The sequence below is a fragment of the Montipora capricornis genome, chromosome 9, assembly GCF_036669925.1.
Source record: "Montipora capricornis isolate CH-2021 chromosome 9, ASM3666992v2, whole genome shotgun sequence".
Taxonomy (NCBI): Eukaryota; Metazoa; Cnidaria; class Anthozoa; order Scleractinia; family Acroporidae; genus Montipora; species Montipora capricornis.
Genome location: NC_090891.1, coordinates 24,527,910 through 24,540,092, shown reverse-complemented (window position 1 = coordinate 24,540,092; position 12,183 = coordinate 24,527,910). Strand labels below are relative to the sequence as shown.

Genomic DNA, 12,183 nt, shown 5'->3' with positions numbered 1-12,183 from the left:
AAAAAATGATGAGGTTTAAATCACAGTACGACGTGAGTGATCCATGAATACGATACAAAGACAGCACTTTTGAAAGCAAAATTCACTTATGTAACGATAATACTAACAAAATAGGCAAATTGTACTCCAGAAGGACTCAATTTCCGCGTGCATTCTACAAAACAATAACTTTCGGCGGAACCATGATCTTTAACAGGGATATCGCTTCAAGGACTCTAAAAGACAGAAGAGGAAAAATAAACGTCTTTCAAGAGATCTTATTGGCTAATCTACGGACAGTCCCGTCATTTAAAACACAGTTCACAGGTTTCCAGTTTGCACTTTTTATTGGAAATGACATCTGAAATGTCAATTTGTTACGTTTCTATTGAGAAGGCAGAAAAAAACAACAAAGGCTTTCAATTTACTCCTTTTCTAGCACACTAGGAAATGGAACTTATCGCTTACATAAAACGGCTCAGTTCCATGGGATACGAACAGATTTCACTGCTTGCAATTCATTAACGCCCGGCGTACGCGTAGGCTGCAGTTATTAAGAAATAAAGTACGCCGGCGGAAGTAGTGGAAAATTCTTCTTTAATAACTCTTAACACTTTATGTTTTCCTCATTAGTAGAGATTGATTGATTTGATAGATGATACTTCGAAATTGAAACTGAAAATCTAATTTCCTATTTTATGATGGGTGAAACGCTAAATGGCCTCACTTTTTGGAACAAATATCGTTCACTAGGAAATTTCATGGATACAAGGACAAACCAAATTATTTTCCCTAATGCAGCAAGACATCACCACAATCAAACAAAAAGCAGGGAAGAATGTTTCAAACCAAAGTTCTTAGGGAAAAGCCCCAAAAAATAACATTTATGCTTTGAAGGCGTTAAATCGAAAAAGCGATAAAAATATTTGGCTGGTAAAAACGCCGCATGAATAGCAATTAGAACATAATTCTCATCAACTGTTTTCACACGATTAGTGCAAATTTGAAAATCGCCGTCAAAAAAGAAAAGAATGTCTTGCCAAAAGCATACATTTAAGGACACCTAGACGACGAGTGTATCTGCTTTAATAAACTAAACTAAGCGTTATCATTTTGGAATAGTCTTATAATATATTATTTGACATCCATTTAAGGGTTCATATATATTTCACTGGCAAACATTTCACCATTTTGCCTTGGATACAAAGAAAAAACACATCTCAGGACTGACGCGCATGCGTAAAAATATCGTTTATTTTTGGTTTATTTCACATCCCGAAAAACGCATAAGGATCCTACTATAATGAAGCACAATACAACTATTATTCTAAATAAGATAACAAGCACGATTCTAAAACATTAGCGCAAGATATGAGACTTTGACTACAGGAGAAAAAAGAAGAAACAAAACTTGTCAAAGGATTGCTGTCCGTATGACCTCACTGAGGCAAAGGCAATCCGAAACGGCAGAGCCAACAAATTGGTCTTTTTCAATCTGCGCGTAACTAGAACTAGCCCGCAACGCATTAGACTTGAAATATGATCATATCGCATTTAGCAAGTCTTTCTGTGCTTGGCCTTTGTGGAAGTGACTTCTGTAGATAAAATTAAATATTCCGCTTCTTTTTAATTTCTCGAGGACCGGGAGATTTTGACAGTGTTTTTCGTAAAATGAGACTTCAATTCATCTCTTCCTGTAAATGGAAAACATTGCGTTAAGGAACAAGGCGTTTGAAATGGATTAATTTCCGGCGGGTAAGAGCTGGGGGTGACTTTTACCAATACGAATGAAATCAGAAATCAATCACAAGCAAGGTTTTTAATATCGTATTGGACGAGTGAATTAGTAATTCTGCTTGGGAGATACGTGGTGAGATGAGAAAGAATGTCACTAGATAAATAGATTAACAGTAGTTAATTACCTTTTATTATGTATCAATCATATAATTTGCCATGATGGCAGTGAGATCAACAAAAGATTTATAAGAATTTAAGAGTAAAAGCAATTTGAAGATCTTTCCGCGGTTTTCAAAGTAAACAGGTCAATTTATGATAAAAAAAAGTAATTTCAAAGGTTTGCGGTCTTATTTTATTTTATTTTCCTTTTTTCAGTAAAATGATGCAAACCTCAGCGATTCAACATTTTAATCCAGGGAGGAATTGACAATCTTTTCGGGGAAGGATGCCTCAGTTTCCCTGCTCAAGTAAAGAAGATTGACGAAGACTAAAGCAACCTCGCGGCTTTCAGTAGAGATTTTGAAGAAGAAAATACCTTTTTGTCACTCAAAGCAAGTCCTTTTTTTAAAAACAAGAAAGAATAAAAAATGAGAAAATGGATAAGGTTTGCATTTTTGGTGGGGTCATATATTGTAACTTGGTGTCGTCCCCAGAAAATGCCAATAAATATGGCTCCAATCTTCGAGAAATAATATTATCTGGAGCTATGAAAAATTGGTTTTAAATTTATTGAGTAAGAAATTCACAGAAAAATTAACGTAATTATTAAAGAAAATGTTATTGGCCTTTGCGGAGTGTTAAAGGGATTTATGACATCCAAATCGTATTTCCAGAAAATTGATTACATGGCTTTGCGTTAGCACATCAAACTATAATTCCATGCTCACTAACTTGAAGGAAGGGGTGCATTCTGTCTCGTTCTGCTTTACAAAATAACTCTTCTTGCCCCTCATGCATAATAAATTAAGGGCATGGCCTGCCTTGAATTGTGAAAAAGCATTTCATAGGGCTATCTGTATTTCTTTATGTCTTCTTACGTATGGCGTGGAAAATATGTATCTACAGCAGATGACAACATTACTTCCATAAAAGAAAAGTTTATATAGAAAATTGCTTAAAACGCCCAAATCCTTTGTGCCAATTATAATGGAGTAAAGGTGCTGTTTATAATCAATAGTTCATGCAGAAAATGTTACATTTTCCCAAAGCGTGGAGAGCAGAACTACGCTTAAAGAGTTAGGTAGCCGAACAGCTATCCTCGGAAGGGTAAGCTTTGACCACAAAGACTGCATTCACGAACGTTATGTTACCACGAACATGGAAAGAATGATTCGAAAAATGGGTGTGAAAATCAGGGGTGTATCAAGGATTGGAACGGGAGGGGTAATTTGATTAAGGCCGACCTACCTTGAGCCTCACGTGGGTTGAACAATTTAACCACCATCTGTTGACTGTTTAGTATTCTATTAAGCATAAACGACAGATGGCAATCCTTTGCTAGAATCCCATGTGAAATTTCCCACAAAGGAGAGCGCTGCGGTTCGCGTACGATTTGTTGTGTTCTATCTCCACTTGGCCCCATTGCTCAGTCCTGATTTGGCAATGTGACTCTATTAATAACCTGAACACACAGCTGTGGTGCTGAGAGCAAAAATGCTGCTGATTTAATTTGATTTTAAAAAGATTTAAATGGGTATAAATTCTCAGTGAACAAGAGAATTTAAACACTCATTGAAGGGTGATCACTCGGAGCCAACAAGCATCAAGTCATATACGTAACCTAGAAGAAGACTTGAGCGCAAGATAATTGCTGCTCAAAACTACTGACCGCAAGGTATGGAAACTTTTGATCAAGCAACCTAAATTGTGATGACACAAAAGCGTTAATTCGTCAAAACGACTAACTATTTCACTAGATTGTCCGCGAATTCACATCTGCAAAGTACGAAACACCGAAGACGACCACACAAAGTCATCAATCAGTCTCAGAGAAGATGGCACATCTAGGTAAGTGCACTTTGTTATCCATCATTACAGCACCAAGGAACTCTATTTAACACATTTCTTCATTTTCTCTTTCTTTCTTTTTGCCTCGTTAACTTGTCTCGTTTCGGTTCTGTTGTAACTGCAGTCTAGATTGTTTCCGTCGGAGCCGTTTAATGTATTACTTGCGCCAAACGATATAAAATTTCAAATTTGAAATTTAAAATTTCGAATCCTCCCCCTGGATGGAAAATCGTGCGTAAACCATCTATCAAACTGTAGTATCTCGAGCGATACACTGTTGGCTTAAATCAAAACAAACTAAACTCGAGCTCAAGTTTTGACCTTTTTTCGTGAGGTGTTCCGTGTTGTATAAACGTGTCTTCGACTTTTGTTACTCCACAGCGTGGTTTTCAGATTTAAGTATCGAGTCAAATATATGTAATACGCGTATATTCGAGTAATTTTCAAAGTGATTATTTCACCTGTTTGGCACATTTCACTCGCCTTCAGAGGTTCAACGCCATTCAGTATTTGTTTTTCGCACAGCCCGCTTAAGGAAAACCGCCTTTAGTCTCGAGACCTATGCTGTCACGCCTTTTCAATAGAAGTATTCTACCTTTTCAATACATGTATATTTGTCGTTAAATAAATGTATTTTGTTTGAATCTCACACTTCAATTCATTTCTTATTTGAATGGATAGCTCCTGAAAAAACAAGTTTACATGAGACAAGTTTATCGATCAAGAAGCATAACCGGTCGGCAAAAAAGGATTGTTTCAAGAGCGATATGAAGCCTAATTAAATGCAATAATCAATCAGTTGGATTTCGTAGACATTTGTTATCTCAATATCCATTTAAAAAAATCTTATCTCACTCAAACAGTGCATGAGGGGTAAGTTCATAAGTTGGGAAAAAGTAACAAAATGGAATCAACACTCCCTTTTCGTAAATTCATGGAATATGATTATCAGGAAAAGCAAGCATTTAAGAAGGCTGTCGTCAGAATTCGATCCAAAACGAGAAACGCAGAAGGCTTTTGTCTGAATTCGATCCGAAACGAGAAATGCAGAGATGTGTTCTTGGAAAGTCATGAACGTTTCACCATTTGTAAGAAGGCTTCATTTGAGACCGCATTTCAATTTAAACCCTTGTTGATTACAATAATTTGTACCAGAAATCTCAGTTTTCCGCGCCCGAAGAAGCGAAAGGTCCATGTAAGTTTTATGTTGATCAAAACCATCAAAAGTGATTTATGATTCCGTCATCTAGGGAAAAAACAATTACTAAGCATAGCGACAATAAAAAAAATAGCAATTTACAAAGCTAGATATAAAGCATAGACGTAGCGAAAGCAAGTTCTTTAGACGTACATTATGGAAAATGCGGAGTGCATGAAACCCCTCCGGTTCTCAGTACCCTTGCTTATGTAATAGTTGTGGCTCTGACATTGACTGGCATTGTCAATCCTTTTTCTTTGTATTGGGTCAAACAATCCAGAGTGAGTCAAGAGGCACCATTTTGGTAAATTGAAGCATTTTAAGTAAGTCATCTCGCTTAATAGCTTTAATTTCTCAGTTATTCAGTAATTATTTTGCTGATGCTGAAGAACTGAGCTAATATTATGAGTACAAGGGGAAAGTCTCATTTGGCCGATTTGTCCCATTGAGACTGAAACAAAAAGGCCAAGAAACACAAAATCTGTATGAAAAGAGCGTTTTATTGTTTAAAGCAACAAAACACGGGATAAAAAAGCGTTGAATTTTTGCTACAAGTCTGGGCCGAGCTTTCTGAACCGCGGTTTGTGCCAAACCACAATGAATACAATTATGACCTATAACTTTTTATCGAACTTCCTACGGGGTTAGCCCAGATTCTGCAAGTAGTGAGGGTGTTGATATATTGATTTTCAAAATCTTACAAGAACGGGAACTCCACGTATCCATTTTATTTAATCGAATCACAAGGTAGGTTGTCTTAGTAATAGTTTATTCGAAAAGTAGGAGAGATTGGTTGGACGGTGATAAAGTGTACGATATTCAGTCCATATGCTTGCAGCTCCTCCTTTAATTAAAACTATTTAATTATAAGGATGAATAAGAAGCCATGCTATTCGAAGGAAAACGCAACGGCGATCACATGTCGAAGGAATACATACGCGATGTCAAATCTGTTTTTATAAAGGAGCCGAGGACAAATCTTAGTTTCAATTTTAAACAGTATTAGTGGTAGAGTGAAACGAGCGGCGTTTGTTTGCGTTCATATCAGGGGCACCCAACGAAGGCGTTCCGCAAAATATCTTTTCCGCAGATAATTCTCATACTCTTTTTCAGGGAAACTTTAAATATTTTTACCATTTCACAATCCGTGCTGACTGGATGAGAACAGAAAGTAGGGAGGAGAACTCGTTCACGCCGAAGAAGCTTACCGCTGCTTCAACTTATCGCAGGTTGAGCAAAAATTGATTCACGAGGTTCTTTGCTGGCTCGGAAGTCAGCTGGCAGGAAGTTTCCCTCACCATCTAGCTTTGCTCATAATCACCCTGCTTGGGAGTGTGGAACATTTTTTTTTCCCAGCAAAATTAAGAATTGGAAAAAATGTTTTATTAGCGTTCTCTTGTACGTTTTTTGCCTATTATCATGCATTTTGGAAATAATTTTCGTTGGGAGGCCCTGTTTGTGTGCAAAAAAGATATTACTGATTACGCAATAGCACGAACATTGAACATCTCTCCATTTCTTGAGATATTTTCGAGTTTGATTTGCACCGCACGAGTGAATTAGGCAGCCTGCAAAGATTGTTTCGTATCAATCTTCGTCATTGGCGTCAAGTCAACAAGAAGTTCTGTGAACTCATTCAGTAACACAACGGATTCGCGTTTGCAATTTAGCATTTGCCTACACCCCGGTGACATATAATTTTGAAAGAGCGCAATAACATTATTACATGCGATAGATGAAATGTGTTTGAATTTAAATTTAACAACATAATTAATATTCTTTAACTCATTCCTTTCGACGAGACATACAAATTCGTGTAAGTTTAATGTCGGTACCTTTTTGGTAATGTTTTACCCAAACAGTCATCCTCATGACATTGCGATAAATTAAAAGCCTTTACCTGAGAAAGAAAAATATTCAACGAGCTCTTCCAAACGTGATGCCAAGTCTTACGGTTGACCTCTTTGTGACCTCTTTCGCGAACGACGAACGGCCAGTTCGATAAACACAGCACTAACTCGCCTTCGCTGGCCAGGGTTCTAATATTTCTAACTAAAATAGTAGAGAAAAAACAATTAGAATTCTTATTTGAAGCAACTAAGCAGGAATTAAGCTAATTAGATAAGTGAATAAGAGCTAAATCTATTCATTTACCAATCTTTCGTCCATTCATCCTTCACTTGGTCGCTCTGAGATCAGAAAAAAAATTATCTTAAGTTACTTACTGTAAACTCCGATGAAGTAAAAATGTTTCCTAAAGCGAAAAACCTTCGGTTTAATTTAGAATTTGGATGGAAATTCGAGGAAAACATTGAAAAACAAACGTGACCGTTCGCGGCCTCAAAGCCTTTTCCCGCCAAAATACAGCTCACCTAATTTGTCACCAGTCTCCTTGGAAATAGAGCCTTGCTTCTATTGAGGCCCTCCCAAGGGAAGACAATAGGGCCGTTTATACGAGAGAAAATAAGCCGCGGCTAACTCTGGCCGCGGCTTACGTAAGCCGCGAAAGGAACTATTTATACGAGTATAAACTCCCAGGCCAGGATAAGACGCGGCTAGAGAAAGCCGTGAACGTAGATTTTGTACCAGTTATACGGGATGTTCGCGGCTTATGTAAGCCGCGGCCAGAGTTAGCCGCGTCTTCTTTTCTCTCGTATAAACGGCACTATTGGTCCGTTGTTCCCTTTAAAAATTGACCTGGGTTCCTTTCTTTCCGAAATTACTTACAAACTTGTTCTCAACTTTTTTATCCCTAAAATGGTTTATGGTATTTTCGCTTTGTTTCCCTGTTCCCCAGTTCAAATTAACAATGTTCCTTTGTTCCTTAAAAACCTTGCGAGGGCCTTCTCTCTTGGAAAAAAAGAACAAAATCAAATGTAAAAAGGACAAAAATAAAAATTGAACTCGTCATATACATGTACTATTTTTGCGCGCGGGCCCTTTTTATTCTCCGGTAGTCTCAGGAACCCTGCTATCTCCTGACATTGTTTAATTTACGCGAGAACTATCTCTGCTATTACCATAGTTCTTCTATTACATTCCCATCCAAAACATTCAGGTACTAGTAAGAAGTAAATAAATAAAGCAATGATAACAAACAAATAAGTGTACATTATTCTAGCGTTATGTTCACCATCCCTGCCGCAAAAAACCTTTATTTTAAAAAATATCCTAACCAAGTGATTGGCCTTGTAGTACGCCTGCGGTCATCGAGGAAATTTGAGAAAATTTTGTTTCAATCAAAATGATAGCTTTCTTTTCTTTTCTGACAGCTCCCTTCCTTTTTCAAAGTCACGGGGGAATCAACCAACTTGGAGGGCCTTTCGTGAACGGACGTCCCCTTCCAGACTACATCCGTCATCGAATTGTACAGCTTGCTGCATGTGGCGTCAGACCATGCGAAATTTCTAGGAGGCTACTAGTTTCTCATGGCTGTGTCAGCAAAATCCTAGGCCGTTTCTACGAGACAGGCTCTATCCGGCCTGGATCGATAGGAGGGAGCAAACCCAAGGTTGCCACGCCTCCAGTGGTAAATAAAATTGTACAGTATAAACAGCAAAATCCAACAATTTTTGCTTGGGAGATTCGCGACCGTCTCGTGGAAGAAGGCGTTTGTGATCGGGAAAACACACCAAGTGTCAGTTCCATCAATCGCATCCTCAGAAATAAAGCTGCAGAGAGAGCTGCTCAGTATGCCATGATCGAGAGGGAAAGGCAGCAACTGGCTAGCATTTATGGATTTCATCCTTGGTCTGCCGCTATCTGTGACCCAGGCGTTCCTTGGTCGTGCCACTCAGTGCCGCATCCTGAGGAGTTCCCAATTCAAGAGTATGAAACAGGAGACCTGGAACCTGCTTCTCAGCTGTCAATCACCACAACATCCGAGAGTGGAAAGAGTCAAGAGCAAGAAAGTGAAGGTAACACACTTCAAAATCACATCTAAAGTTCCTTTACGATGGAAGAGTCAATATTTGTTTGTACACCAAACCGCTCAATTCCAATTTATTTCCGAGTACACGATTGTTTTTTTTTTTCAAATCAACTGACGCAGCTTTTGACTTAATTTTTTCAATTAACTTTATGGCAACTCGTTGAGTTTTTCGAGGTATTTTTCGTATAACACGCAGTTTTGGAATGTGTGGGGTAGTGCACGGGGTAATGTGCATATATTATGTGGACCTGATATTATTTCTCTAGCTGCTTCCTTACGCCGCTCGTTCGAATTCGGCAGAGTAAACCGTTTATACTCCCTCAGTATCAAATACATAAAAACCTAATGATTTGCCGTTCTTTCTTTTATCGGAGAAGATCCCAATATTAAAAACACTAGTAGCGATAGTTCGTGTGTTCCTATTCCTGAATAGTTTCAAACAAATGCCCTCGTGGTTTCACCCAAAACTCTTTTTCTTAGGACTACTCTCACCTGAATTAAGGTGATAGTGCATTTAACCAAGTTATGTATTTTTGAAAATATTTTATAGCGAGAATCAACGGTGAAAACGACGAAGAAACACATTCAGCACAATTTGCATCAAGTAAAAAAATAACAAAGAGAGAAAGAGACGATACCATGTTACAAGAAAGTGATGGTGAGCTTAATGAGAAGAAACCAATCGCGGAATCACTCGATGCAGACCTTCAAGAAAGTGATTTAAATGGCAGAATCAACATTCATAACAGCAACAAAACTGTTGAAACTGACATCAAACCACTAAGAGGAAACACCGAAAATACTGGCTACAACAGTGAAAATGAAAGTAGCAAGGAAGACAACGATTCCCAAGCAAACCAGAAGAGGAAAATAAGAAGAAACAGGACAACATTTTCGCCTGAGCAGTTGGAGATGCTCGAAAAAGAATTTGAGAAATCTCATTACCCGGATGTAGCCACGAGAGAGGAACTAGCAAATAAGATTGACATGTCAGAGGCACGAGTGCAGGTGAGATTGAGTCTTATAACAATACTAGCACAAAGACAAATTAAAGACAATCTCTGAACGTTAAACTTTGCAGAACAGTTCTTCCAACAATGACCTGTTTAGCGAAGCTCAACCGTTTTCGGGGGAGAGTAGAGAAACTGGACGTAAGGCATTTCAATGGTCGCTCATGTTTGTCCGCTTTCTTGCTCTTAGTGCCAGCTGTACTCAGTTGTTTTTTTTCTTACATCGATTGTCTCGTTAATAAATTTCCTGGTTAACTTCCGCCGATTGGCTAAATAGTTAGTCATGAGTTTTGTTTTTACGGCACTCATTCGAAAAGTACTATGTATCGAAAATGGTAGTAGGGAGTAAGCACCACCACGACCCCTACTACTGTAAGTGCCGAGAATTTGGTTTTACCGGTGTAAATGACAAGTTAGAGCGAGTTTCAACGAGTGTCGTAAAACCAAATTCAAAGTAATTACTTTGGCCAATCAAAAAGGACGGAGAAAATCCAGTAAACCAATCAAAACTCGAAGTAATTACACGTAGCCGACACAAAGCGCGGGAAAATGTGCACGCGCGAGCCACGATTGGTTTTTGTTTCGCTTCTGATTAGTTGAAAAGTGGCGCGAGAACTTTAAACCAATCACTAAGTGAAGTAATGCAAAACCAAAGCAATTCGCTAATTACTTTCGACATTCAATTCAATTCAATTCTAAGCCCAAGCTCTTCATTGCTTATTTACAGGTTTGGTTCTCTAATCGCCGAGCCAAATGGCGCCGTCACCAGAAAATAAACAGCTTACCACACTTGCGTCAATCACTCCTTGGAGGCTGTTATCCAATGTGCAGTGAATGTGATATGTCTGAACAGCGGTGTGCTATGATATCAGGACCATACAGCCCACCCTTAAACCGTTCTATTAATCTATTGTCTCCAAACTCCGACAGAATGCCGTCTGCATCATCAACGTCTGTATTGGGAAGCGTAAATGCGCGTTCTTGCTCACCCCAGGACTGCACATGTTCGAGAGTTTAAGCGTTTTAAGAATTCTTACTATATTTTCCTATTCGTAACGATGTAAATAGACTTTCTTTGCAGGGGAAGGCCTTCGAAATTCTCGTGCATGTGAAAAGACTTTTGGATAATGCAAGGCCCTTGTCTTCGTAAATGTATATTTCTCCGGGGATTTTGTAGACTAGCAAAAGCAATTAGTGGGGAATGAATTAGTTGCGCTTCAAGTTTATTAAGCTTGGGAATGACACTCAGTATTCTTTGGAAATTCAAGTTTTAAAATACTGATATGAAACAGGAATTTTAATTTTTCTGGGATTAAACGAAAAGAGTTTATATAAATTTATCATAATTGCAACTGATTAATAAATTGTTGAGGACTTCGCTTGATAGTTTGATTCTTTTCTTTGACACCTCAGGAATCGAGTCATAACAATGGCCAGTCAGTACGTCAGGCAGTTCTTTCGAACCAAGGCCGTCTCTCTACCTCTTCGGGTTTTCTTCGGCCGTTGTTTCGCTCTTTTTCGCTTTTTTTCCTGTACAAAAAAAATATTAAAAAAAAAAAGGCAGGAGAGGTCTCATCTTGATAAATATGCAACAAAACATTCCAACCAACCCACTTTACCCGGGACTTTGTCCCGGTTTAGACGACGCTGTCCCACTGTCCTGTTTTTATTCTAATAGCAGCTTATCACGTGACGTCACCGCTGCCATGTTGGTGGACGAAAACAAAGGTCATTAGCTTCTTTTGTTCGTCCATTTCACTATTGTTGTTGGTGTCTCTAGAGGTTGGCTGAAAACGCCCTATTGCCCCGTTTCCGCAATATTTTGATAGTTTTTATTTTTAAACATGGCTAACATGTTAAAATATGATTGAGTTTCGTTGTCTTCAGTACATATTAATCAAATTATTGGCAATAGGCCATTTTCGAAATATCAAATATTCAGCTTGACAGTGAAGCAGTGAGTACAAAAACAATAGAACACGTCGGAATGAATGTGAAAAATGTTTACAGTTATTCTTTGTCCTCTAAACCTCTCTCTGCTTCAGACAATAGACCATATTCGTATTCTCAGTATTGGACTGGAACTAGCTTGCAATGGAGGTCTTATTCGGGGAATATATTAAAACAGGAGCTCATCAAGAGGAGCCTCTATCTCCTCTAATTCCTTGAGTCAACCCTTTCCCGAGTAAATTTATTTTTAGGAACAGTTTTTTCCCGCGAAAAGTATCATAATTCCCTTGACGCTGAGATAGCTCTGTTTTGATTGGCTTTTACAACAGTGAGCGTCCTGAATCTCCCAAGGGAGGTGCTGTTTTGATTGG

General features: G+C 38.4%; 1 protein-coding gene and 1 long non-coding RNA gene across 2 annotated transcripts; one reads left to right on the top strand and one right to left on the bottom strand.

Moving 5' to 3' along the window:
* Positions 1-1,224: 1,224 nt before the first annotated feature.
* Positions 1,225-7,250, bottom strand: LOC138016133 (uncharacterized). Its single transcript, XR_011125738.1, has 3 exons — positions 7,076-7,250; positions 6,822-6,973; positions 1,225-1,673 (listed from the first exon to the last, which is right to left on the bottom strand). It is a non-coding gene; the product is annotated as an uncharacterized lncRNA (long non-coding RNA).
* Positions 3,289-11,240, top strand: LOC138016119 (paired box protein Pax-6-like). The gene is made up of 5 exons (XM_068863299.1): positions 3,289-3,550; positions 3,633-3,723; positions 8,194-8,838; positions 9,403-9,860; positions 10,590-11,240. The coding sequence occupies exons 2-5, from the start codon at positions 3,711-3,713 to the stop codon at positions 10,878-10,880; spliced, it is 1,407 nt and encodes a 468-aa protein (XP_068719400.1). The 5' UTR covers positions 3,289-3,550; positions 3,633-3,710; the 3' UTR covers positions 10,881-11,240.
* Positions 11,241-12,183: the final 943 nt, after the last annotated feature.

Bases quoted from the DNA above. Each gene is read 5' to 3' on its own strand.
- LOC138016119 (XM_068863299.1), top strand. The intron at 8,839-9,402 runs GTAACACACTTC...AATATTTTATAG, and splicing joins TCAAGAGCAAGAAAGTGAAG to CGAGAATCAACGGTGAAAAC. The intron at 9,861-10,589 runs GTGAGATTGAGT...GCTTATTTACAG, and splicing joins TGTCAGAGGCACGAGTGCAG to GTTTGGTTCTCTAATCGCCG.